Source organism: Onychostoma macrolepis, chromosome 13 (genome assembly GCF_012432095.1).
Source record: "Onychostoma macrolepis isolate SWU-2019 chromosome 13, ASM1243209v1, whole genome shotgun sequence".
Taxonomy (NCBI): Eukaryota; Metazoa; Chordata; class Actinopteri; order Cypriniformes; family Cyprinidae; genus Onychostoma; species Onychostoma macrolepis.
In genome coordinates, this window is record NC_081167.1 from 31,309,904 (window position 1) to 31,336,746 (window position 26,843).

The window sequence follows — 26,843 nt, forward strand, 5'->3', positions numbered from 1 at the left end:
GGATATCTTTCATCCAGAAGTTACTCTTTATTGAGAACTCGCTGCGCGTCGCTGTAGTCATCCAAGTCTAACTAAAAGCAGTGATACATTGCAGTGTATATACATTTAGGGGGCAGTGCTTAGGAATGGAAACAAAGCACCTGGGTGACGACTTTAAACAAAGCATGCAAATGAGAAAGACAGACCCAATCAACAACACTCGATTGCATTGATAATCCAGTCAGTCTAACGATTCATGTCTGGGCCAGGGGGCTCCGAAAGCCATTTGCAGAACAAAAGATTCGAGTCTGGCTCATTTGGCTCATTTCACTTACAATAGGAGAACAGGAACTGGCAGGGACCTCTTGCATCTGATGTAGTGATCTGACTCATATCACCATTTTTCACCTTAAATGCTAAATACAAGGTATATAACTTCTTCAGTTTGTACACTATTACATTGGAATCTAAATTAAACATTTAAATAAATTTGTAATCCCACAACAGCGTTGATGTTTCTGACAGATAATATCATGATATGTTTTTGCGTTTACCAAATGTGCTATGCTGTCAGTAATAACCTGTCCATGGGCTTCTTTGATTACCGTCAGTTCAAGTACACCTGTTGTGCCGAATTCTGCACCCTGCCAGGTTATGCACCCACTAGTACTGGTAGGTTTAGGGTTAGCTGTGGGGGAGGGGTTAGACAACCCTAACCTTAATCTGCAATTTCCCACTTTATTAACTTTCTAAAGTGTCAAACTAAGTGGAAAAGACAAGTCCAAAAACATGTATAATAGCTGGACCCTGGCCCTCGCTCACAACTCTCTCAAGTCTTGTTCACTCCGCCAGAGTCTCGCAGCGATCATTTCATACCACGGACGCTAAGCATTTTTGCAAACTGTCTAAACTGAATTATACATGCAGACTCTCACATGAGGAGCTTTAAACAGCAGATTAGTCTTTTACTTTTTTTTTTTTTTTTTTTTTAAACATGAAAAATTTACCGAGGTCCGGACCTCAGTGACCTCATAGCTGGCTATGTGCAGTTTTTTTCTCATGGTATGAATTAATTTAATTATATTGGAATTGCACGTTGTTGTTCATTGCAGCAAGTTGTTTGATTGTTTTTTGATAGTTGTTTGATAGTGTTTCACATGATTTTCATCTCTCTACAGGTTGAGTAAGTGTGGCATCACATATGAAGGTTGTGCTGCTCTGGCTTCAGCTCTGAGATCAAACCCCTCACACCTGATAGAACTGGATCTGTCTGAGAATAAACTAAGAGATTCAGTGAAGCTGCTTTCTGATGTACTACAGGATCCTCGCTGTCAACTGGAGACACTGTGGTAAGATCATATGTGACACACTGTAAAGTTTACTGTATGTGAAGTGCAAATAAATTACAATTTTGAAAACAAAATTTCAAATCCTAAAACGAAAAAAAACACATTTTAAACATAATGGCAAATCTAAACCTAAAACAAGTCAGAAAACACAATGGCAAGCCAGACAAAACAGAAAAGGTAGGTATAACACTATAAATTAACGACAGGTGTGAATGTTTGTGTGTGTCTTGTTTGTGAGTCGTGTGATGGACTGAGTATAGGAAGTTACGATTCGCTCTCTCGAAAACAGTCTTCTTTTTACGTTTTATTTTTACATTCACTGATGGGAAAAGTCACAAAAGTTTCGGCTCAAAGCCTTCCTCAGTGTGCAAAGCAATTCAATCCCTCCACCCTCTTTTCAAATCACTAATTAAATTGACGTCATCATTCATTAGCCAATGTTCAATTACTAAAATCGTTAAATCATTTAAATACTAGACAGTTTTCATGTGTATATATACAACACTGAACATCACATCCACTAGTACACCACACAATATATCTGTGACTAAAACAAGAATTATCTAGGATCACATATTTATCACTATTATACAAACCTACAGTTTAAATAGACAATCATCAATATCTACTCCACCAATTAACTTTAAATAGTATAACAATGGAAAATTCAATTATTAAAAACATCAGAAATACATCGTCATAAACAATCATTGCTTTTTACACTGTAAATACTCAATATTTATTATACAAAATATTGTGATGGACTGGCCATCTGTTCAGGGAGTCCCTGTTTGTGACCCGAGACACTGAGATAGACTCCAGCCCCACAAACCTGCAGAGAATAAAGCAAATTTGAAAATGAATGGATGAGTGCAGGTGATCTCAGAATTTACAATCTTTAGTGATGGAGGAGAAACCTGTAAACGCACACACAATCATTCCTCCATACATATTAGTGCAGATATAAAATATATATATATATATATATATATATATATATATATATATATATATATATATATATATATATTTGTTATTAATAAAACAGATTTAGCATAAAAACATAGACATAGGCAAGGCAAGTTTATTTATATAGCACATTTCATACACAATGGTAATTCAAAGTGCTTTACATAAAAGGAAGTGAACTAGTCATTAAAAATAATAAGAAATTAAAAATAATAATAATCACAACAATAAAAACAAAGTGATTTAAAAATGTATTTTAAAAGAATTTAAAACATTTAAGAATAGAAAGTGATTATACATAGTGCAATCAGTTCGGACGTAGCACAGTGCTCATTCAACAAATGCACAGCTAAACAGATGAGTTTTGAGTCTGGATTTAAAAGTGGCTAATGTTTTAGCACATCTGATCTCTTCTGGAAGCTGGTTCCAACTGTGGGCAGCATAATAGCTAAAAGCAGACTCCCCTTGTTTTGTGTGAACCCTTGGTATTTCTAACTGACTCGATCCTAATGATCTGAGTGGTCTGTTAGGTTTATATTCAGTGAGCATATCTCCAATGTATTTAGGTCCTAGGCCATTTAGAGATTTATAAATGAGTAAAAGTACTTTAAAATCAATCCTAAATGTAACTGGAAGCCAGTGTAAGGACCTGAGTACTGGTGTAATATGCTCAAATTTTCTGGTTCTAGTCAGAATCCTGGCAGCAGCGTTCTGGATGAGCTGCAGCTGTCTAATGGTCTTCATACAGTAGTGCAATAAATTAATTCTTGAATGAAACATGTTTTGTGTTCTGTGACATTTTAGACCTCAGACATTGATTTGTGCTTTAAGTTTGTACTTTATCTTTAATAATGGATTCACAGCTAAACTGATCTAATCTGAGAGTGAAGAGTGTGTCATTGTTCTCTACAGGTTGAGTGATTATGGCGTCACAGATGAAGGCTGTGCTGCTCTGGCTTCAGCTCTGAGATCAAACCCCTCACACCTGAAATTCCTGGATCTGTCTGAGAATAAACTAGGAGATTCAGTGAAGCTGCTTTCTGATGTACTACAGGATCCTCACTGTAAACTGGAGACACTGTGGTAAGATCATATATGACTCACATATGAAACATTTAAAGTAAATATGAAGTGTTCAGCCTCAGCTTTTTAGTATTAAATAAACAGCATTGCAAAAGTCATTGGTTCTGATGTTCACTGTAGTTTATATGTAGATGATATCTGCATTTGTTACAGAAGTAAGTACATGAATATCATCAAGCGAAAAATCCAACTGAAGATAAACAAAATACAATCTTGGTCAACACAGAACGATTTCAGTTTCTCACAAACAGAAACTGTCTGTATGCATTTCTGTCAACTTCAGTCGTTGCACAATGAACTAGAGACAAATCCGTCTTTTTTGCCTCCAATACTGATTCTGACACCTGGGGTTCAGTATTATCTGATACAGATCCCGATCCGATACCAGTGCAGGTTTTTTTTTTCTAAAAAGATTATTTCTATATCTCTGTGTGTGGAACTGATAATCACTCTTTCACAATCAACTAAATACAGACTAATTCATTATAAAGAAAAACAGCATAAAAAAACAAATATGAAAAAAATATGTATATTCATAATCAATCACAAAATATATATTATAAACTAGGTTAGTGGATAATTTAGCAGCTAATGTTATTCTTGAAAAATCGGTGCACAATAATTTTATAAATCCAAATATTAGTGGAAAAAAACATTGTTTAGTGAGGAACAAATAAAATTGCAGCACTAAATGTGGTAAAATGCAGGGCTTAAAGTTCTCCGGCGTGCTGCGTTTGGCTGTAGAAAAAAAAAATTCTACATTTAAAAAAAAAAAACATGTTGATATCACTGTCGACAGTGTCGAGTCCATGAGTTCGCCTACCAATGGTATGAGAGGAGCACAGCTCTCACTCTCAACAAAACTAACATTACTAGCCAATCAGAATTTTTTGCTCTTATAAACACGAGACACGCGTAATGGTAGGCAGAGTCGCAGCCCTGATGAATGGAGAAGCGCGACAAAAAGCTGCGAGGCGCGATGGTCCAAGTCCATCTAACGCATATTTACATGGAAAAACTAATTAAAAAGCAGCGGAGCTTTGTAAACAGCTCAGAGTAATCATGTCATCTCCATAAGAACTATATGATTGCCGGAACAAGTTTACCAAGCTTTTTGAAAAGGTCCTGTTCACATATGATCTCTTAATGAGTTTTTTCCGGTAATTTACCAGTAAAGACTGTATGTGTGAAAGGGGCTAAACTCTTCTTATGTATATGCTGTGAGAATTGCTTAAAGTTCATCTGGGAAAACAATGTGCATTATCTCACTAGATTTGTAACGTAAATCATTTATAAACCTTTGCCAACTGTTAGATTTTGCTGTATTTGGTTGAGCAGTAGTTTGGGTGGCTCGCCAATGTACTAGATTTCTCTAATACATAAAATAAGTAAGCTTGACCAAAGTTCTTGTGGGGAGAAGAATTTACTGAAGGTAGCAGTGTAGCAGTTCCTCAGCAGTGATGTTAGCATGTCATCCTTCAAACAATCTTAACCCAAGGTACTGTCTGTGAGACCAGACCTTTATACCTGGTAACAAATGTGCTACAAACAACACAATAATACCCCATGGAGAGCCAATGATAGTGTAACCTTATGATGTCCTGACAGGATGGGCCATTTGGTTCACACTTTTAGGCTAATTATATGGGCCATTCGGTTCACACTTTAGAACAGTTCATACAGCTGGCTATAGTTGTTTCAAATACATTTGACTAAAGTTAATTGAAAACAAATAATCTTTCAATCCCCCCTTTGATCATTTTTGATCATAAAACATACTTTTCAGTAATCATGAATACAGAATGCTGCATACAGGCTCCATTACTTAAGATGACAGAATAAGAGTTCATGGTGAGGTTTGCATTATCTTGAATGCCTAAGTTCTTTTTTATTTTGATGTTGCAATCTTGTGGAAGTGGTGGATGTCGTTCTGTTCTGTGGATGTTCAGGCATGTTCATCTAGGTGGCCAGTGCAGTTTTGGTCACTTTGCTCATCCTCTGGAACACCTGCAATCACACACAAGAGAAAATCCAAACGTATCTTCCCAAAGAAAAGGTTTTAACAAATCATGCCTAATTACCAATAAAACTGTCCCTATTTAATGTTGGCAGGACACTACAGCGTTTATCAGTGGTGAAATGTTCATGTCTTCGTCCTCAGGCGACAAGCTAGAGCCTATAAACCCTAGTCCCGCCATATCTGGACTCTGAAAAACACTACTGCCAACTATCCCTCATCTCTAGGCAAATTCACATCAATCCACTCATTGTTTCCCTGCGCTTTAACTGCTGCATCAGTTACTAAAAGATCCTCAAGTGGTCTTTCCCACCTGGATTCTTGTTGTGACAAATTATTTTTTTTTAATCTTTACCCATTTGTTAGGCACTATACCATGGGCCCCCTTTGGAGGTGCCAACACTTGATTCTTGGCATTGTGTACTGCCAGGCTGAGTCTTTCATCAGTTTGGACAAGGCTGTCAGATGTCAGATTTTCATTGGACATGGGCCGGCCTGTGGCATGTTCAAAAGGGCACAGTCCATTTTCCTTGTGGTTTTCCTTAATGCATCATGCAGTTTTGCTCCATCTTCCATTAACATGGACGATTGCTTTATGGACACTTCAGTTTGAATATGTTTACTATGCAAAGCTGTTTGCACGTCTTTCTGAAGTTGTCTTAATGCCGCTGTATGTTCACCTCTCTCCTTTACGGCTTGTTTAGCAGCACTGCCTACTAGGACATCATCTTTGGCTTCAGTTGTTGCGGTTTCTGTGTATGCTTTTCCCTTCTGTATGGTGTCTTCACTTGTCTTGTTTGCATACACATGGAGTCCATCAGCTTTTGGATGAGATGTCACTAGCTGGTGCTGCAGAGAGAGGTTCTTCAGTTTCCCTGCGGCTCCACAGCATTTAGCAGAGTCTGTTTTTGTTTGGCTGTCAGTTGCTGAAACCTATTCAACAGGTTTTCCTCTTCATCACTTTGATGTCTCAAACTTAGCTTACAATCACGAACCCAGTGTCCTTCCTTGTTGCAATGTCTGCATCTTCCCTTTTTTTTCTCAAGAGTTTTTGCTCTTGAGTATTTCAGATATTCACTGTCTTCATGCTCATTTCCAATTGTCCGGTTGTTGCATGGCAAAGGTTTGGATTGGAATTTGACTTCCTGTGTTCTTTCAATCTTTGCTGACCATTCAACAATCTGCATGAATGCTGTCTCAGTCATCATACCTGATTTTAAGGGCTTTAGAAATCTCTGGTTTTAACCCATTTACAAATGATGTTTTCAGGGGCAGTCCAGTGTCTTTGTCAAGATCTTCACTTTCATTCATTCCAGAATGTTCCATCCAAGTTCGTCTGAAGTGCGCTTCAAATTCTGCAACACTTTCTCCTGTCTTCTGCATGCAAGAGGTAATTTTAGCCCAATTAACTTCTGCAGGTTTTAGTTTGAACAAGAAAGTTTGTACAGCTTCCCATCCAGACTCAATGTTTTCTTGAGATTCACCAATCCTTCTTTCAACACTTTCTGTTAGTGTCTTTTGGTCATTGTCTCTTAAGTTCACATTAACAATCATCACACCATCCAGTGGATGTAAATTCTAGATTTTCTGCAAGCGTTGAAGAAATTGCCAAACTTTCCGTGGTTGCTTGTACACATCTGGTAATTCTTTTGACCATTTGTCAACTTGCTCTGGAGTAGCTGGCTGGTATGTTCTGCATGGAACATATTTCTTTACCAACTTTTTTACAGTGTGAGTTCGTAGTTCACCATTTTCCTCATACTCCTCATTGTTGATTTCAACTTCAGTTCTTCTGTTCTTGACAACTACAGGAGCAAGTCTAACCTTCAAGTTATTCCTTGTAATTCCAGCATGTGTGTTGATGTCTGCGTCGCTGTCATCAGAGCTGCTTGAAGATTTTGATTCGAGTTGTTTGGAGAGTAAAGTTAGCAAATTGTCGTTCTCAATTAACAGTCTTTCTTTGTCCTTTACATTCTGCAAATGTCTTTCTGTTGTTGGTCTCAGAGCAGAGCCATTACCATTGTTTCGTGCAGACTCAGCCATGGCAAGTACAGGAAAAGTGCCCTCAGAGGTGTGAAAACAGAACAAAAGTTGTTAGAGCTGTAAAAAGGTGCTTATTCTGATTTAAATTCACAGCAGTCTGTTAAACTGACCATTTCAGTTACACAGACAACTCAATATTTTTATAACTCTCAGTTTTTAAAACAACATTTACATTAAGGCAAATTTTCTGACAAATCCTGAGTGATAAGACTTCTTCAATTCTTTCTGAATCCTAGCTCAGAAGGCTGAATTACTTTGCTTCAAATTTGTCCCTTAGACAATTTACGTTATATCTTTCAACAGAAGGCAAACAAACTTATAATTGCATGGCTTTATGCCCATCTTCTTTTAACCAAGTTAGAACATTATTTATATCTTAAATAGTGGCTACTGAATTAGCACCCAGTCAAGAATTCCCAATTCTTGCAGCAACATCAGCCCCAATGCTATCTATGGCTCCTACAGTCTCTGGAATGGACTAAATTGTTTTTTTTACACAATTCCAACAAACAAAAAGAGAAAGGACCAAGCCTCTGCTTCTACAATCTCTTGATGAACGGACTAAATTGTTTCTTAAACAATTCCTACAGACTCCAGAGAACAGGACTAAGCCTATAATTACACATCTATGGCTCCTACAGTCTCATGAGAACGGACTAAACCTCTTTCTTAAATGATTCTTACATACTCAAGAGAACAGGACCAAGCTATAAACACTTTTTCTATTGCTCCTACAGTCTCAGGAGAATTAACTAAATCATTTAAAAGGTTCCTACAGACTCAAGAGAAAGGCCTAAGCCAAAAATTCTTAAACAGCGCTACACTGGTTATTATGGTTACACTACATACATTAAATGTTCTGTTTACTTATGAAAGAGTGTTCTTTTAGAGAGCTAATAGTTTCACTCACCAAATTAGGATCTTTGAAACCGGATCCAGTTGATTCAAATGACTTATGTCCACAGATGCGGTCTGTTGATCTTCAACACAAAAACTGTAGAATCTCCAAAACACTTTTGTTCACTTCTTGTTGCAGTTGGTGAGTTCTCTTCTTGTCAGTTTCTCCTGGCTGGCTCGCCAAATTGTTAGATTTTGCTGTATTTGGTTGAGCAGTAGTTTGGGTGGCTCGCAAATGTACTAGATTTCTCTAATACATAAAATAAGTAAGCTTGACCAAAGTTCTTGTGGGGAGAAGAATTTATTGAAGGTAGCAGTGTAGCAGTTCCTCAGCAGTGATGTTAGCATGTCATCCTTCAAACAATCTTAACCCAAGGTACTGTCTGTGAGACCAGATCTTTATACCTGGTAACAAATGTGCTACAAACAACACAATAACACCCCATGGAGAGCCAATGATAGTGTAACCTTATGATGTCCTGACAGGATGGGCCATTTGGTTCACACTTTTAGGCTAATTATATGGGCCATTCGGTTCATACTTTAGAACAGTTCATACAGCTGGCTATAGTTGTTTCAAATACATTTGACTAAAGTTAATTAAAAACAAATAATCTTTCACAACACAGGAGAATAGGTCAATCTATGTCTAAATGCCATGTTGTACATCGCAATTTCAAAATAAAAGTTTCTGCATGTGGCCAAATATGAAAATGTATTGGATTAAAACATCGTTTAATTGCGCTGTAAAGCGAAACGTCACCAGGTCGTTGGCGCCCTCTGCAGGTATTTGTTATAATTTACTCAAGTTGGTTATGTTCATATGTATAGGCATATTACATTATGTAGCCTATTTTAACTGTTGTTCAATAAAACCATGTAATTACTTGGTTTTGATATCTTATTTAAGCCAATTATTATTGCCTCGTGGTTAGTTTATATATAAATAATCATACTACAGCCTGGTATTCACTTAGGTCTGTTTGTGTTAATAAAAATATCAGATTACTCAATTGTCAAAATAATCAGTAGATTACTTGATTACCAAAATAATCATTAGTTACAGCCATAGATTAGTTCAAATATTTCAAAATAAAACTGTATTTTTACTTTTTGTAATTAAAAGACAAATATTTTGTCATTTGAAAATTTCTTAAAAATAGCATTCAAATTGTCTCGTTCTAGTGAACCAATTATCTGTATTTTGTCTCATCTCGTGATCTAAATATATTGTCACACCCCTAGTGTTGATAAGCGGTGATATAGCTCATCATTTTCCAACTGTATGATATAGCTTTCATTCTTCAGGTCAACCATGGGAAAAAAAAATCAGATTCAATAAGGAAAGCAATAACTTTACCATGGTATCCTTTCAAATGTTTAAGTTGCAACAGTCATTGCATGCTTTGCATGTGCTGCCCCTCCCCGCCCCGGAAAAAGTTAAGGCTCAGGATTTTTTGCTTTAACCCCTGAAAATGTTACACGTTGGTAGCTGTATTGTAAATGCATTCGTGAAAAACAACGCATTTATATATAAATATATACTATAAAATTAAAAGACATTTCTTTTAAATGTATAGCCTTTTTTTAATAAGGCAACAGCATATGATAGGACAAAACAAAATACAATGCAGCACAAATGGATTACAGTATGCACATGCGGTGCGCAGAATAATGCACTAGAAACAATACGGAGTCACAGCACACAGTGTTTCACATTAAAAAGTTCAAAGCACAAAGGGAAGAGATATTGATGTTGTGTATTATATCTGTGCAACAGTTTATTTTCTTTTAACAGATTTAAATTTCAGTTACTGTGCACCTTAAAAATAATTTATAGTCTTTTCTGCTCCTGTGTTGTGTTCTAACAGACACATGGTAGCAAGTAACATGATTTAGAAACGACAGTAAACTCCAGCGAGAAAGTCATTTCATGCAAAACCATAGACATTTTTTCTACAAATCATTTAATATTTAACATTTATGCATTTAGCAGACAAAAGCGACTTAAAGTGCATTCAGGCTATACTTTATTTATTTTTTTATTTTATTTTTTTATCAGTATGTGTTCCCTGGGAATTGAACCCACAACCTTTTACACTGCTTGCGCAGTTCTCTACCACTGAGCATATATAATATATACTTATATATTAATAATGTATAAGTATAAAATCAAGTACAATAATGGGAACACTGAATGATCTTGGACAGTTTCATCGTCTTGATTGTAGTAACCGAATGTGCACAACTTTATTGTGCTTTATAATTTTTTTGTGCAGCTTAACAGTAACACAGAATAGTATACGCACAATAATAGATTTGGATCGGCCCTGTTTGACTGATACCTGATCCGGCAGATAATGGCAGTATCTGAGCAGAGACCCAGTATGAGTATCAGATCAGGGCTTCGCTAGAATGAACCACAGCTGTTTATGGATGGAGCCCCATTAAAGTTGTAAGAGTCCAGGTTTCTTGGTATCACCTTTGACAGAAAACTGTGTTTCATTCCTCACATTAAATTAAAAAAAAAGAAATGTTTTAAAACCATGAATGTTTTAAAGGTTTTATCTAAAACTAAATGGGAGCAGTCAGTTCAACTCTTATTGATTTGTACAGAAATTTGATCTGCTTAAAGCTGGGCTATGGAAGTTTTATTTATGGATCAGCCAGGAAATTATATCACAGACTTAAATCATTGTAAAATGTTTATACAGTATCTCTGTGTGTGGAACTGATAATCACTCTTTTACAATCAACAAAATAGACTAATTCATTGTAAAGAAAAATGAAATGAAAAATAAATATTGAAAAAATATGTATATTTATAATCTATGACAAAAATATATTATAAACTGGGTTAGTGAATAATTCACCAGCAAAATTTATTCTAGACATATCCACAGACTTGAATATGTTTGCATTAAGTTTCTAGAATTACGAACAGACATTACAAATCGCATCCATGTATTATTAAATCAAAGTCATTTAAACGGTTTTAAAAAGTACACATTTTAAAGCAGAGTACACATCTAATTCATAAATCTTAAAACAATGATTGGTTTCATGGATACAGCGACAGTTTAAAACCATATTTTTGAGACCGTGTTTGGTACACTGCAGTTTTAAGGAGAAAATACTCAGCAATGTTGTTGACTGATTAATTTGTCTCAGGGTTTGTCCTTAACCATATTTAAAACACCAGATAGACCTGTAAACAATGTTAAAACATTAATAGATTTGCACTACAGGGGTCTTTAAATACTGTATGTTAAATTTAGATGTTTTATGATCAGATGGCACCGCAGATGGCAGCTACAGTGCATTGCTCTTCAGTGTTTGTACTGTTTTTGTTTGTTTTTCCTGTTTTTTGTTTCTCAAACATGATCAGTTCTACCAGGGATGACCTGCTGAACATTCGGCAGAACACACCACAAACTCTTTTACCAGTTTTTGATTATTCGGACGTTTTGCTGGACATTGTAGTTGGCGGAGCGAGTCGGGGGAAGCGAGCCGGCGCGCTCATGAAGCTTCGTCAGTGCGGATTTAGAACAGTGTTGCCTAGCATCCATCAGGCGACTCTCCGCTCTCTACCCAACAAAATGGACAAACTCCTCCTGCTCTCCTGGATAAACTGGGATTTTTCAAACTCTGCTGCTCTGTGTTTCATGGAAACCTGGCTGAACGACACCATACCGGCTAGCGCGCTACATCTGCTGGACTTTCAGCTGATCAGAGTAGATCACGACACAGAATCAATGGGGAAATCGTGCGGTGGCGGGACGTGCTTTTACATCAATGAGAGGTGGTGTACAGATGTAACTGTGTTAAAGAAGATGTGCTGTTCAGATCTAGAAATGCTCTTCATTAACTGCAAGCCGTTCTATTCGCCGCGGGAGATTTGTTTGTTCATTCTCGTGAGTGTCTACGTTCCACCGCAAGCGAACTCGAGATTAGCTTTACAGAAACTCGCTGATCAGATCACAGAGACTGAGCAACAACAACCGGACTCTGTTTTAATCATTCTCGGGAACTTTAATAAAGCAAATCTCTCCCGAACTGCCAAAATACAAACATCACATCACATGTCCCACCAGAGATAGTAATATATTGGATCACTGTTACACAGCAATAAAAGATGCATATCACTATGTCCCACGGGCAGCTTTTGGACTCTCTGATCACTGTTTGGTTCATCTAATACCGACCTACAGGCAGAAACTGAAATCAGCTAAACCTGTACTAAGAACTGTTAAAAGATGGACTAATGAAACCGAGCGGGTTTTACAAGCCTGTTTCGACCTCATTGATTGGACTGTTTTCGAAGCTGCTGCCACTGATCTGGACGAGCTCACAGAGACTGTAACATCTTACATCAGTTTCTGTGAGGATACGTGCATTCCTACCAGGACTAATCTAACTTACAACAATGACAAACCATGGTGCACTGCTAAACAGCTCTGTCAGGCCAAAGAAGATGCTTACAGGAAGGGGGATAAAGTCTTGTACAAACAGGCCAAATACACACTGGAAAAGGAGATCAGAGTGGCAAAGAGGAATTATTCTGGCAAGCGAAGGAACAAATTATCTTCCAGTGATTCTGCTTCAGTGTGGAAAGGTATGAAAGATTTCACCAGTTACAAGACACCATCCCCCAGCACTGTGGAGAATCAACAACTGGCAGATGATCTTAATGAGTTCTACTGCAGGTTTGAAAAAACACCCCACACCCGCTCTGAACGCCTCTACACACAACCATTAACACCTCCAGCTAGAGCTGCACGATTCTGGATAAAATGAGAATCACGATTTTTTTTAAAGATCCCAATTCTCTCACGATTCTGGAGAACTTTTTTTTATTTGAAAGATTTACCCCTGAACATTAGGTTATCAAACAGCAGTAAAGTAGCAGTAAAATGAGACGCAATACTCTTTGCTTTAAATTTAAAGAAATGTAAAGAAAAAAAAATCACCATTAAGCATAAAAAAAAAAAAAAACATACAAATGTATTATGTCAGAGTAAAGCGATTTAAAGATTCTTTGCTAGAAACACTAGCCTATCAACATTTTGTGGCTTCAGTGCAGAACGGCGACAAGAGACAATGTTGCCTCCTGGCCAGTGAAGACAATCTTGGATACTGCTCCTTGTGAGCCTTCCACCATACTAATGGATCAACATCACTGTCAGCGTTGCTTAAGAACAGGTAAGACTGTAGCTCCATGCTGACGGATTGTTGTTGCTGTGAGGCTGGATCTGTTGGCCCTGTGTTGCTTTGTGCTGCTTTGAAGAAGCTCCCTAAGGTCTTTCGAGTCTTCTTTGCAGGACTGCTACTACTAGTTGTAGTAGGGAGACTTTCCTGTGAAGGTCAAATCATGTTTATTTAATCACAGTTTAGTCATGGTAAAACAATTTAAACAATTCTGTACATTGTAATACACAGGAAATATATAGCTAGATTTACCTCAACATCTCATCTTGTAGTTTGTTTTGGACAGCAGTTTTGTTATCTTCATTGACGTAAGTCATCTTAAACCTGGGGTCGAGGGTTGTGGCTATGTCAAGGAGGTCTTGTGTTTTTTGGTCATTATATTTTTCCTCCAGATACCCCACAATCTTTGATTTGATTTGTGCGAATAAGGCCAGAGTCATCTTCCTTAACAGCCAAAACAGAAGACTGGAAAAGGTGGAGTAGGTTTCACAGAAGAGACACTGACATACTGCTCTCTTGAAAGCGCATCTGTGAAGTCTGCTAGTGGGGTAAGAGTCTTGTCCACAGCCTCCAGGACCTCCAGGTCTTGCCATGTTGGCAAGAGGTGCCTAGCCTTGCGGTCAGAAGACAGGACATGGGTGATGGCAGCTTGCTGCTCAAGTATTCTTCTCACCATAGCCTGCCTAGATCCCCACCTTGTCAAACACTCCGTCTTGAGCTTGTGGTCTGGTAAACAGTTGTTTTTGTGCCTCAGAAAGCTCCCTCTTCCTCCTCCAACTGTAGCTGAAACACCCGACAAGCTTTTTGCACAAACCCATAGCACGTTCAATTTGTGGGTCCTTCATTGCATTCTCTAGAAGAAGAAAAAAAAAAATAAGCTAACAAGTCTGAAGTCTTAAACACACATTTATAAATGGTATACATTTGGTGATGTAAATAAGGAACCCACTAGTATTGGGGCTATTTGCTAGATTATATATAAAATTATAGCTAACATTAGACTTTACTACATAAACTTTTAAACTTAGCTGGAGAAATAATATAATTTTGTTGTAGCTTACTTCTGTTAGTTTCACATTCAAGTATTTTGAATCTACTCAGCAAATTTCCATTTTAATGAGACTGCTATTAAAAAGCCACTAGGTGGCATAAAATTTTCGTTTTATTAATTAATGTTAAGACAGACTGCTTCCGGCTTCGCTACTGTTCGGACGCTCCTGCTTATTGCTCTGCGCTTCGCTCCCTATTTATGCACTTTTCTCAGATTTCTCTAAGATTTTAACTTCAGCATATCAGCACAGTGCTCAAACAACACAGTTTTTAGAAAAGGAAGACTCTTTGCCTCCCGCTGCCAGCAGTTGACATTCCGGAGACGGGAAAACACAGCTGTCTACATTCAAACAGACGGGAAAGAAAATGCCCCTTGTGGAATCTACTTGCTGCATGAACTGCCACAGACTTCTTCAAAGGATTGCGGTTCTTGAAACAAAGTTACTTGCTGGACCTCCAAAACAGGTGGAACACACAGCAGGTCGTCATCACGGACGCCCTCAGCATACAGCCGGTGAGTCCTATGAATCTAGTGAATCTCAACAGTTCATACAAAGTGTAGAAGAACAAGCTGATCGACAGACTAATCAATGGCACAAACAGGGAGCGAGAACCAAAGGCACTCGAGACATCAGATTGTCACGAGTATCTCGTATTGCTGCGGTAGCATCCTCTACCCCAGATACGGCTATGAAAAGACTTGTAAACACTGGCATTTTACAACCCCCTATACATCTTGAGAACCGATTTGAAGCATTAATGAATGTGGGTGAGGAATCCCCAAATATGACAAAACATGGATTGTATCAGCCAGCAGCTAACATCGCTACTAACAGGCGCTCGAGGTCGAGCAGACAGCGGCACTCAGCTTAGAGCGCAGCCGAGCCCAGGACTCTGATAGTGGGCGACTCTATTATCAGAAACATCAGTAGCAGGACTACAACTACATGCTGCTTTCCTCAAGCAACCGTCTCTGATGTGAACAAGGAACTTCGGAACATTCTGATGAAGCACAAGACTGCAAATCGAATCATCATCATCCATGTGGGGAAGAACGATATTCGGAACGAGCAGTCAGAACTGCTTAAGAAGGATTTCAGTGAACTCTTTGAAACACTTCAAAGACTTGAAGTTCAGTCGTTCATCAGTGGACCACTCCCAGCAAGAGGAACTAACATGTTTTCACGGCTGCTTGGGCTGAATACATGGCTACAAAGAACCTGCAGTACAAAAGGAGTCAACTTCATCGACAACTTCAATATTTTCTGGGGCCATAGACAACTGTTTAAACTGGACGGCTTCCACCCAAACAAACTTGGTGCGAGAGTGCTAAAGGACAATATCTATTTCTCCTCCGTCATCCTTCAGTTGTGTGTGCCAATCCACACGGCCTCAATGGCACACACACACCTGGACAGAATATGAGTGACCACAGAACTTCATGTCAGCCTCAGAGTCATCTTGTGGTTGACACATCCCACAAGGACACTGATAACACCACGCAGCCAAAACAAACTTTACTCATGGAAACTATCCCGGCTGAGCCCTGCCCAACGAGCTCTTCACAGACAGACTATGACATACTACAACAGCTCCAAGACTCAGCACCCAAGGACAACTATCTGGAAAACAGCCAGGGAAGCCAGGACAACATATCACAGCCACCGGAAACACCAGAGCCAGAGCCCATCTCACCAGACACACTATCCCTCTCTCCAGAATCTCCACTTCTAAGCTTCTCACAGAAAATGGAGGAACTGGTGTATGCTGGGACCAAACTCTCCCACTCGTTTGCTACAAGCCCCCAGATATCAACTAAAAAACGGCGGGCCCCACAACCACCAAAGACAGCAGGCCCAGCTCTCCCTCCTCCTCCTGTGAGAGCTCTCCGACCACTGCCACAACGACAGGGCCCAAACCCTCCTCCATCGGCTGTAGGTGAACCAAAAACAACTGATAACAGCTCTCAGTGATATGTGTCGGGTCCCTGCTATATTAGCAGCAACACTCACAAATGTTCACAGAACAAGCGGGAACCCAGTGTGCCTGTAGCCTTCTATATCTCTGTTTTATCACGTGATAGAAAGTCTAAGGCCTTCTCAAGCCGTACGGCTGATCCATCTAATCTGCGGCCTGTAATGCGTCAATCTAAGATTGCTGTAGAGACAAAATATAATTCCATCAAGTTAGCATTTTTAAACATTCGCTCACTAAAAAATAAATCATTTCTGATCAATGATTTTATAACCACAAACAACCTGGATTTTATGTTTCTAAATGAAACATGGCTTGAAGACAGCTGCAGTGCAACAGTCCTCAATGAAACAGCCCCTCCTAACTTTAATTTTACAAGTGTCTGCAGGACTGTTAGGAGAGGTGGAGGTGTAGCTGCTCTATTTAAAGATGTTTATCAATGCAAGCAAGTGTCCTTTGTTGAAGAGTTCACAGAACTGTTATCAATGATTTCCTCAGAGTTTGACTGTTTTACTATTGCAGGGGATTTTAATATTCACATAGATAATGCAGAAATCAAAACTGCAAAAGAAATTATTACTGTTTTAAACACTTTTGATCTGATCCAGCATGTGCATGAACCCACACACAATCGTGGACACACTCTAGATTTACTCATCAGTAAAGGTCTAAACATTTCATCCATTGTTGTTAAGGATGTAGCACTATCTGATCACTTCTGTATTTTCTTTGATATATTGATCTCTGTTACCACTGAATCTAGATCTGTCTCTGTCAGAAAGAGATGCATTAATGAGAACACTAGTGCGCTATTTATGAAGGCTATATCTTTAACACCAAGCATTTCTGCAGACTCTGTTGATCTTCTCCTGGATTCTTTTAACTCAAAAGTTAAGAATGTTATTGATGATATTGCTCCGACAAGGGTCTGCAAGAAGAATGGCAGACAAAAATCACCATGGAGAAAATCAACACCAGTTCAGAGAATGAAAAGACAATGCAGAAAAGCTGAGCGGATGTGGCGGAAGACAAAACTTGAAATTCACTATAGCATCTATAAAGACAGCCTTCATGCTTTCAATGTGGAACTAGCTACAGCTAGACAGACCTTCTTCTCAAACCTTATAAACAGTAACTTAAACAACTCTCGCACTCTTTTTGCTACTGTGGAGATACTGACAAACCCCCCAAGTCAGATTCCCAGTGAAATGCTCTCCGACAGTAAATGCAATGAGTTTGCTTCCTTCTTTTCTGAGAAGATCAATAATATCAGAAAGGAGATTGGCATATCTACTTTTGCAGAGGTCACACAGATTCGACCGCAATTTCAAAAGAAGTGACTATGTCTGTTTTTGAAGAAATTGATTGCAAAATTTTGAAAGAAATAGTACAGCACCTTAAATCATCAACATGCTATCTTGACACACTTCCCACATCTTTTTTCAAAAGTGTGCTTGACTGTTTAGAAGCAGATCTCTTAGAAGTGGTGAACGCTTCACTTCTTTCTGGGACTTTTCCAAACTCCTGAAAACTGCAGTTGTTAAGCCCCTTCTGAAAAAGCGCAATCTTGATAACACAATGTTGAACAACTATAGACCAATATCAAATCTTCCGTTCATAGGTAAGATTATTGAAAAGGTAGTTTTAATCAGCTGAACAACTACTTAAACTTAAATGGATACCTGGACAATTTTCAATCTGGTTTCCGAGCACATCATAGCACAGAGACAGCACTCATTAAGATAATAAATGATATTCGCTTCAATTCTGATTCAGGCAAAATATCAGTTCTGGTACTACTAGATCTTAGTGCTGCGTTTGATACGGTTGATCATAACATACTTCTAGAGAGACTGGAAAACTGGATCGGGCTTTCTGGGATGGTACTCAAATGGTTCAGGTCATACTTAGAAGGAGAGGTTATTATGTGAGTATAGGAGAGCATAAGTCTAAGTGGGCGTCCATGACATGCGGAGTCCCACAAGGCTCAATTCTTGCACCGCTCTTGTTTAGCCTGTATATGCTCCCACTAAGTCAAATAATGAGAAAGAACCAAATTGCCTATCACAACTATGCTGATGATACCCAGATTTACCTAGCCTTATCTCCAAATGACTATAGCCCCATTGACTCCCTCTGCCAATGCATTGATGAAATAAACTGTTGGATGTCCCAGAACTTTCTTCAGTTAAATAAGGAGAAAACTGAAGTCATTGCATTTGGAAACAAAGATGAAGTTATCAAGGTGAATGCATACCTTGACTCTAGGGTCAATCAACTAAAACCAAGTCAAAAATCTTGGGGTGTTTCTGGAGACAGACCTTAGTTTTGGTAGTCATGTCAAAGCAGTAACTAAATCAGCATACTATCATCTCAAAAACATTGCAAGAATTAGATGTTTTGTTTCCAGTCAAGACTTGGAGAAACTGGTTCATGCCTTTATCACCAGCAGGGTGGATTATTGTAATGGTCTCCTCACCGGCCTTCCAAAGAAGACCATTAGACAGCTGCAGCTCATCCAGAACGCTGCTGCCAGGATTCTGACTAGAACCAGAAAATTTGAGCATATTACACCAGTCCTCAGGTCCTTACACTGGCTTCCAGTTACATTTAGGATTGATTTTAAAGTACTTTTACTCGTTTATAAATCTCTAAATGGCCTAGGACCTAAATACATTGGAGATATGCTCACTGAATATAAACCTAACAGACCACTCAGATCATTAGGATCGAGTCAGTTAGAAATACCAAGGGTTCACACAAAACAAGGGAGTCTGCTTTTAGCTATTATGCTGCCCGCAGTTGGAACCAGCTTCCAGAAGAGATCAGATGTGCTAAAACATTAGCCACTTTTAAATCCAGACTCAAAACTCATCTGTTTAGCTGTGCATTTGTTGAATGAGCACTGTGCTACGTCCGAACTGATTGCACTATGTATAATCACTTTCTATTCTTAAATGTTTTAAATTTCTTTAAAATCAATTTTTAAATCACTTTGTTTTTATTGTTGTGATTTTTATTATTTTTAATTTCTTATTATTTTTAATGACTATTTCACTTCCTTTTATGTAAAGCACTTTGAATTACCATTGTGTATGAAATGTGCTATATAAATAAACTTGCCTTGCCTTGCCTTGCCTTGCCTAATATGAGACTTCAAAGTTAAAAACAAAGCAGACCAAAAATGTTGCTTTGTTTCTTTTTTGCTAACTCTCAGTAAGACTTTGAATAAAATGTCGATATTAATAGTGCAACAGTGATTTTAAGTTTTAATAGTTTTTTATTTTATTTTTTTAAATAAGGTATTTTTGGCAACACTTTACAATAAGGGTCACTTGGTTAATGGTAGTTAAAGTATTTACGAGTAAGAACAATGCTTGTACAGCATTATTAATAATAGTTAAACATTTACTAATGCATTATTAAAATTCAAAGTTGTGCTTGTTAACATAATGCGCTGTAAGTTAACATGAATTAATTGCATTTTCATTTACTAACGTTAAAAAAGATGAAGAAACAATGAACAACACATTACAAAATGTATTCATGTTAGTAAATACTAACTTACATTAACTATAAGATGCTTATTGTAAAGTGCTAAAAAACGAAATGGCTAAGCATTACAAGTTAATAACGACAATTACAAAAGGCTATTTTCATTTTGTTTGTTAAACTCACCTATTGCAAGATGAAGCCTATGGCCAAAACACTGCAGTCGTGTCCAGTCATTTATGGATGTTGCCTTTACAATGTTGCTAACGTTGTCTGTAGTGATGCACACAAGATTCTCCTCATCTAACTTCCAGTTCATGAGAGCATCCTTTAATCCTTGCGCCAAAGCTTCACCAGTGTGGTCCTCGGGGGAAAAACCCAGTTTGTAGGCAGCGACTTTTCATCTCAAAATCATCAGTAATGAAATGGATCGTTATGCTCATGTATGGTTCCATTGCTCTGCTGGTCCATAAATCTGAAGTTGCTGCAAAGTTGTGTACGTCTCGCAATTCCATCTCAACTGTTTCGCAACATTTGTTGTACAGGGCAGGAATTGCAACGTGTGAAAAATAATTACGAGAGGGCACGCAATAGCGCTTATCAAGGGTTTGGATGAGTTTTTTTTTAAACCCGTCTTTTGCAAGTGTTCACGGGAGCCATATCTTTAGCCAGGTGAAACGCGATTGCGTCCGTTATTTCTTTGTGTCTGGGGGAGGTTGTTGGGTACGGTGTTGCATTGAATAATGTTGCTTGAATTGACGTTTGCTTTGTCTGGCTGCAGGTAGGCCTACTTGGTGATTGAGTGGCTTTGTTTTTCCGTACCATTTCATACTGTTGTATATGATTTCGTTTCAGGTGATTAAACAAATTTGTGGTGTTCCCCTTTGGTGCAGATACAATTGCTGAACATTCCTTGCAGTATATGGTTTGCTGAGTATCATCATCTGGTTTGAAACCGAAGTAAACCCACACTTCGGAATAAGATCCTTTTTTAGGTACTAAAATGTCCGGGTTGTTAACAGACTTACTTGAACATTGCTCTGCCTCACTCATTCTTCTCTACACGAATGTCGCATGACTCGCATCATCTGTTCTGGTGCAGGTAACAAGCACATCTGGCCACTGCCCCCGCAGAACGACTTATGTGAGGATCATGTTTGTAGACTTGTAGAACACCATCCCATACACCCTTCAGAATAAATTAACTCAGCTCTCTGTACCCACCTCCGTCCATCAGTGGATCAGTAGCTTCCTGACAGACAGGCAGCAGCTAGTGAGGCTGGGAAAATACACATCCAGCACCCGCACCATCAGCACTGGAGCTCCTCAGGGCTGTGTTCTCTCCCCACTGCTCTTCTCCCTGTACACCAACGACTGCACATCTAAAGACCCCTCTGTCAAGCTCCTGAAGTTTGCAGACGACACTACACTGATCGGCCTCATTCAGGACAGTGACAAGTCTGCTTACAGACAGGAGGTTAAGGAGCTGGCTGTCTGGTACAGTCTTAACAACCTGGAGCTCAACACGCGCAAAACTGTGGAGATGATCGTGGACTTCAGGAGAAACCCCCCTGCTCTCCCCCCACTCACCATCATGAACAGCACTGAGACTGCAGTGGAGTCATTCAGGTTCCTGGGCACCACCATCTCCCAGGACCTGAAGTGGGACAGTGACATTGAGTCCATTGTGAAAAAGGCCCAGCAGAGGCTGTATTTCCTTCGCCAGCTGAGGAAGTTCAACCTGCCACAGGATCTGCTGAAACAGTTCTACTCCGCCATCATTGAATCCATCCTCTGCACGTCAATAAGTGTCTGGTTCAGCTCAGCTACCAAATCTGACCTACAGTGGGTAGTCCGGACTGCTGAGCGAATCATTGGTACAACCCTCCCTACTCTCCAAGAACTGTACTCATCCAGAGTGAGCAAAAGGGCAAAATCACACAACACTATTATACATTACTTATTCAACACACATAGTTATTTTTTCATTTAAAATTTGCACATATCAGACCTGTACACACACAATTGTCTATTATATAATTGTGTTTTTTCTGTTTTGTGCATTGCCTATTTGTATATTGTATATTATTCTTTTATTATCTGTGTCCTGTCCTGTTGCTGTCTTTGTTGCACTGTGGAGCTTCTGTCACTATAACAAATTCCTTGTATGTGTAAACATACCTGGCCAATAAAGCTCATTCTGATTCTGATGTTTTGAGTTCTGTGACATTTTAGACCTCAGTCCAATGATCCATCTAACATTGATTTGTGCTTTATGTTTGTACTTTATCTTTAATAATAGATTCACAGCTAAACTGATCTGATCTGAGAGTGAAAAGTGTCTCATTGTTCTCTACAGGTTGTTTGATTGTGGCGTCACAAATTGTGCTGCTCTGGCTTCAGCTCTGAGATCAAACCCCTCACACCTGAGAGAACTGGATCTGTCGTGGAATGAACTAGAAGATTCAGTGGCGCTGCTTTCTGATGGACTACAGGATCCACGCTGTAAACTGGAGAAACTAAGGTAAGATCATGTATGACACACTATAAAGTTTACTGTATGTGAAGTGCAAAAGAAATTACAATTTTGAAAACAAAATTACAAATCCAAAAACGACAGAAAAAAAAAAAAATGAAACACAATGGCAAATCTAAACCCAAAACAAGTCAGAAAACACAATGAGAAGCCAGACAAAACAGAAAAGGTAGGTATAACACTATAAATTAACCACATGTGTGAATGTTTGTGTGTCTTGTTTGTGAGTCGTGTGATGGACTGAGTATAGGAAATTATGATCCGCTCTCTCGAAAACAGTTTTTATTTTATAATTAAATTGACGTCATCATTAATTAGCCAATGTTCAATTACTAAAATCATTAAATCATTTCCATTTAAATACTAGACATCACACTAAACATCACATCCACTAGTACACCACACAATATATGTGACTAAAACAAGAATCATCTAGGATCACATATTTATCACTATTATACAAACCTACAGTTTAAATAGACAATCATCAATATCTACTCCACCAATTAACTCTAAATTGTATAACAATGGAAAATTCAATGATTAAAAACATCAGAAATACATCGTCATAAACAATCATTGCTTTTTACACTGTAAATACTCAATATTTATTATACAAAATATTGTGATGGACTGGCCATCTGTTCAGGGAGTCCCTGTTTGTGACCCGAGACACTGAGATAGACTCCAGCCCCACAAACCTGCAGAGAATAAAGCAGATTGGAAAATGGATGGATGTTTACATAATATTTTCTAATGGACTGCAATATACTAATAATATCTTACAGTGCAGGTGATCTCAGAATTTACTATCCTTAGTGATGGAGGAGAAAGCTGTAAATACACACACACACACACACACACACACACAATCATTCCTCCATACATATTAGTACAGATATATATATAAACGTTAACGCGATAATGCATGCGATTAATCTAAAAAATATAACACGTTAATATTTTTTACGCAAATTAATCGCTTGATAAGGTTTGACCTCAACTACTTCCCGTCATTGCAGCGCGGAAGGTTATCTATCATTGTGTGATGAGGGTACAGCACCAGTGTTGCCAGGGTAACGGCACAAGTGGGCTATTTTGAAAATACAGTCGCAGGAAAAATTACAGAGAGAGCCGTGTGTTGCCTTTTTATTTTTTTATTTATTTTTTTATTTTGCGGTTCAAATAGATCAATTTACTAATGTGTATTATACTTGGAATGTATCCCTGGCAACTTAAGAACAGAGTAAAGCGGGTTGTAAAGCAATATAAAAGGCTATAAATAACACATTTTAACAACAGTAAACGACCAAATTCCACATGTGATCGTAAAAGGAAGTTATTACAAATACTCGATGGTGGTTTGAAGTGAGTTCTGAGTAAAAGTGTACTATTAATCTCATAAATTGTCTTGTGAAGCATGATGCTAATGTTAGCTCTAATGCAGCTGCAGAAGAGGTCCAATTCTTCTTCATAATGCATTTTGTCATAATACTTCACGTAAGGTCGCAAGAAATGTTTTGTTGTATTTATTTAGAAAAACTTGTGATAATAGTTGGGTAAATGTATACTGGGATTGAAGCGATGTGGCTTGGTAAACGTTTTATTGCCAGTTTAAAGGCTGATAATGGCTGAATAAAAACAAAAGAATAATGATAAAAGAATAATAAGGATTATGTCTCATACCTGGCGGAAGATTTAGCATAAAAACTAGTGGTGGGCCGTTATCGGCGTTAACGTGCTGCGTTAACGTGAGACTCTTATCGGGCGATTAAAAAAAATATCGCCGTTAATCTATTCTCAAAGTTGGGTTGGGAGCTGGGTCTATACTACGCAAGCTATGATGACTTTCACCTCGGATATTTTAGCGCGGATGTATACCTAGCAGAATTGCACTGTAGGGGGCGAGAACGAGTCTTCGAACCTGTGTGTATGCGTGCTAACATGGATGCAGCTATGAAGCCGCTGGGTTTGCTTCAGGAAAATTTATTTTAAGAAGCTTCCCAATGGAAATCGGCAAGTCATTTCTGTCTCTACGTTACATGGTCGCACTCTCTGTATCGCGTTCCGCCCCGGTTCGCACACACACACACACACACACACACACACACACACACAAACAAGCGTGGCGCACACACAAGTGAGCACACTCCCACTCCTATTAGTAAATATTAAGCCGCAAAACGCCTATTTAAATATGACTTCTGTGTGTCTCTGTGTTAATGTATGGCGCAGACGCGGGTTTGTTCACTACTCATACAGAAGACCGGCGTGGCGCTTGCGGCGATATTAACGCCTGTCGTCTCACTAAATGAGGACATAAATACATGAACAACATCTCCAGAACTGCTCTGAGAGTCACTTCATGAGCATTCGAGCGTTTCATTTGAGAAAAACTATACTTACGGCAACCCATCAAAATAAAAGTTCGGTTTCACTTGAAGACATTGGGCAGAACGTAATAGGCTACTACTACTAAAACTATTAAAACCTTATCTTTAAGGAATAATCATACAATGTCTTCAATGTTATTATCAATATTAAATTCTTGATGACTGCTACTTGTTTACTTATCTACTTGGCAGAATTCAAATGAGCCATTTTAATCTAGATTAATTCCAAGATTACAGTGAGATTAATCTAGATTAAAAAAATTAATCTATGCCCACCACTAATAGAAACATAGACATACAGTAGTGCAATAAATAAATTATTGAATGAAACGTTTTGTGTTCTGTGACATTTTAGACCTCAGTCCAATGATCCATCAAACATTGATTTGTGCTTTAAGTTTGTACTTTCTCTTTAATAATGGATTCACAGCTAAACTGATCTGATCTGAGAGTGAAGAGTGTGTCATTGTTCTCTACAGGTTGTTGGTTTGTGACGTCACAGATGAAGGTTGTGCTGCTCTGGCTTCAGCTCTGAGATCAAACCCCTCACACCTGAGAGAACTGAATCTGTCTGAGAATAAACTAGGAGATTCAGTGAAGCTGCTTTCTGATGTACTACAGGATCCTCACTGTAAACTGGAGATACTGAGGTAAGATCATATATGACTCACACATGAAGCACATTTAAAGTAAATATGAAGTGTTCAGCCTCAGCTTTTTAGTATTAAATAAACAGCATTGCAAAAGTCATTGGTTCTGATGTTCACTGTAGTTTATATGTAGATGATATCTGCATTTGTTACAGAAGCAAGTACATGAATATCATCAAGCGATAAATCCAACTGAAGATAAACAAAATACAATCTTGGTCAACACAGAACGATTTCAAGTTCTCACAAACAGAAACTGTCTGTATGCATTTGTCAACTTCAGTCGTTGCACAATGAACTAGAGACACATCCGTCTTTTTTGCCTCCAATACTGATTCTGACGCCTGGGGTTCAGTATTATCTGATACAGATCCCGATCCGATACCAGTGCAGGTTTTTTTTTTTTTTAATCAATGTATAATTTCTAGATCTCTGTGTGTGGAACTGATAATCACTCTTTCACAATCAACTAAATACAGACTAATTCATTATAAAGAAAAATAGCATAAAAAACAAATATGAAAAAAAATGTATGAAATTATGAAAAGTTTTCATAATCTTATCACAAAATATATATTATAAACTAGGTTAGTGGATAATTTAGCAACTAATGTTATTCTAGAAAAGTCAGTGCACAATTTTATAAATCCAAATATTAGGGGAAAAAAACATTGTTTAGTGAGGAACAAATAAAATTGCAGCACTAAATCAGGTAAAATGTTACACGTTGGTATTTGTATTGTTATAAAATGCATTCATGAAAAACAACACATTTGTATATAAATATATACTATAAAATTAAAAGACATTTCTTTTAAACCTACAGTGTATTTTTTTTAATAAGGCAACAGCATATGATGGATAGGACAAAACAGATACAGTGCAGCACAAATGGATTACAGTATGCACATGCGGTGCGCAGAATAATGCACTAGAAATAGGGTTGGGTACCGTTCACATTTGAACCGGTATCGGTACCGGTACCGGTACCTGAAATTCGGTACCGGTACCCAACGGTACCTTTTTTCGGTACTTTACTCTCTCTGTGTAATAACAAAAACATTTATTTCAGTGAAAAAATAAGTCCAAAACTCTCAATTTCAACATTTTTAACAATAGGGCCCTAGAATTTTTTTTTTCTTCCAGACATTTTTGGGTTTTATTTTTTCTGATAATCAAATGAAGACATTAAACATTTATTTA

General features: G+C 38.1%; 1 protein-coding gene across 1 annotated transcript in view; it reads left to right on the plus strand.

Annotated features, from left to right (window-relative positions):
• The window catches only part of LOC131551974 (NACHT, LRR and PYD domains-containing protein 12-like), a 291,745-nt gene that overhangs the window by 18,681 nt on the left and 246,221 nt on the right, over positions 1–26,843 (plus strand). The window contains 4 exon segments of the mRNA XM_058795265.1: positions 1,158–1,328; positions 3,210–3,380; positions 22,421–22,585; positions 25,470–25,640. Coding sequence (XP_058651248.1) covers positions 1,158–1,328; positions 3,210–3,380; positions 22,421–22,585; positions 25,470–25,640 — 678 coding nt within the window.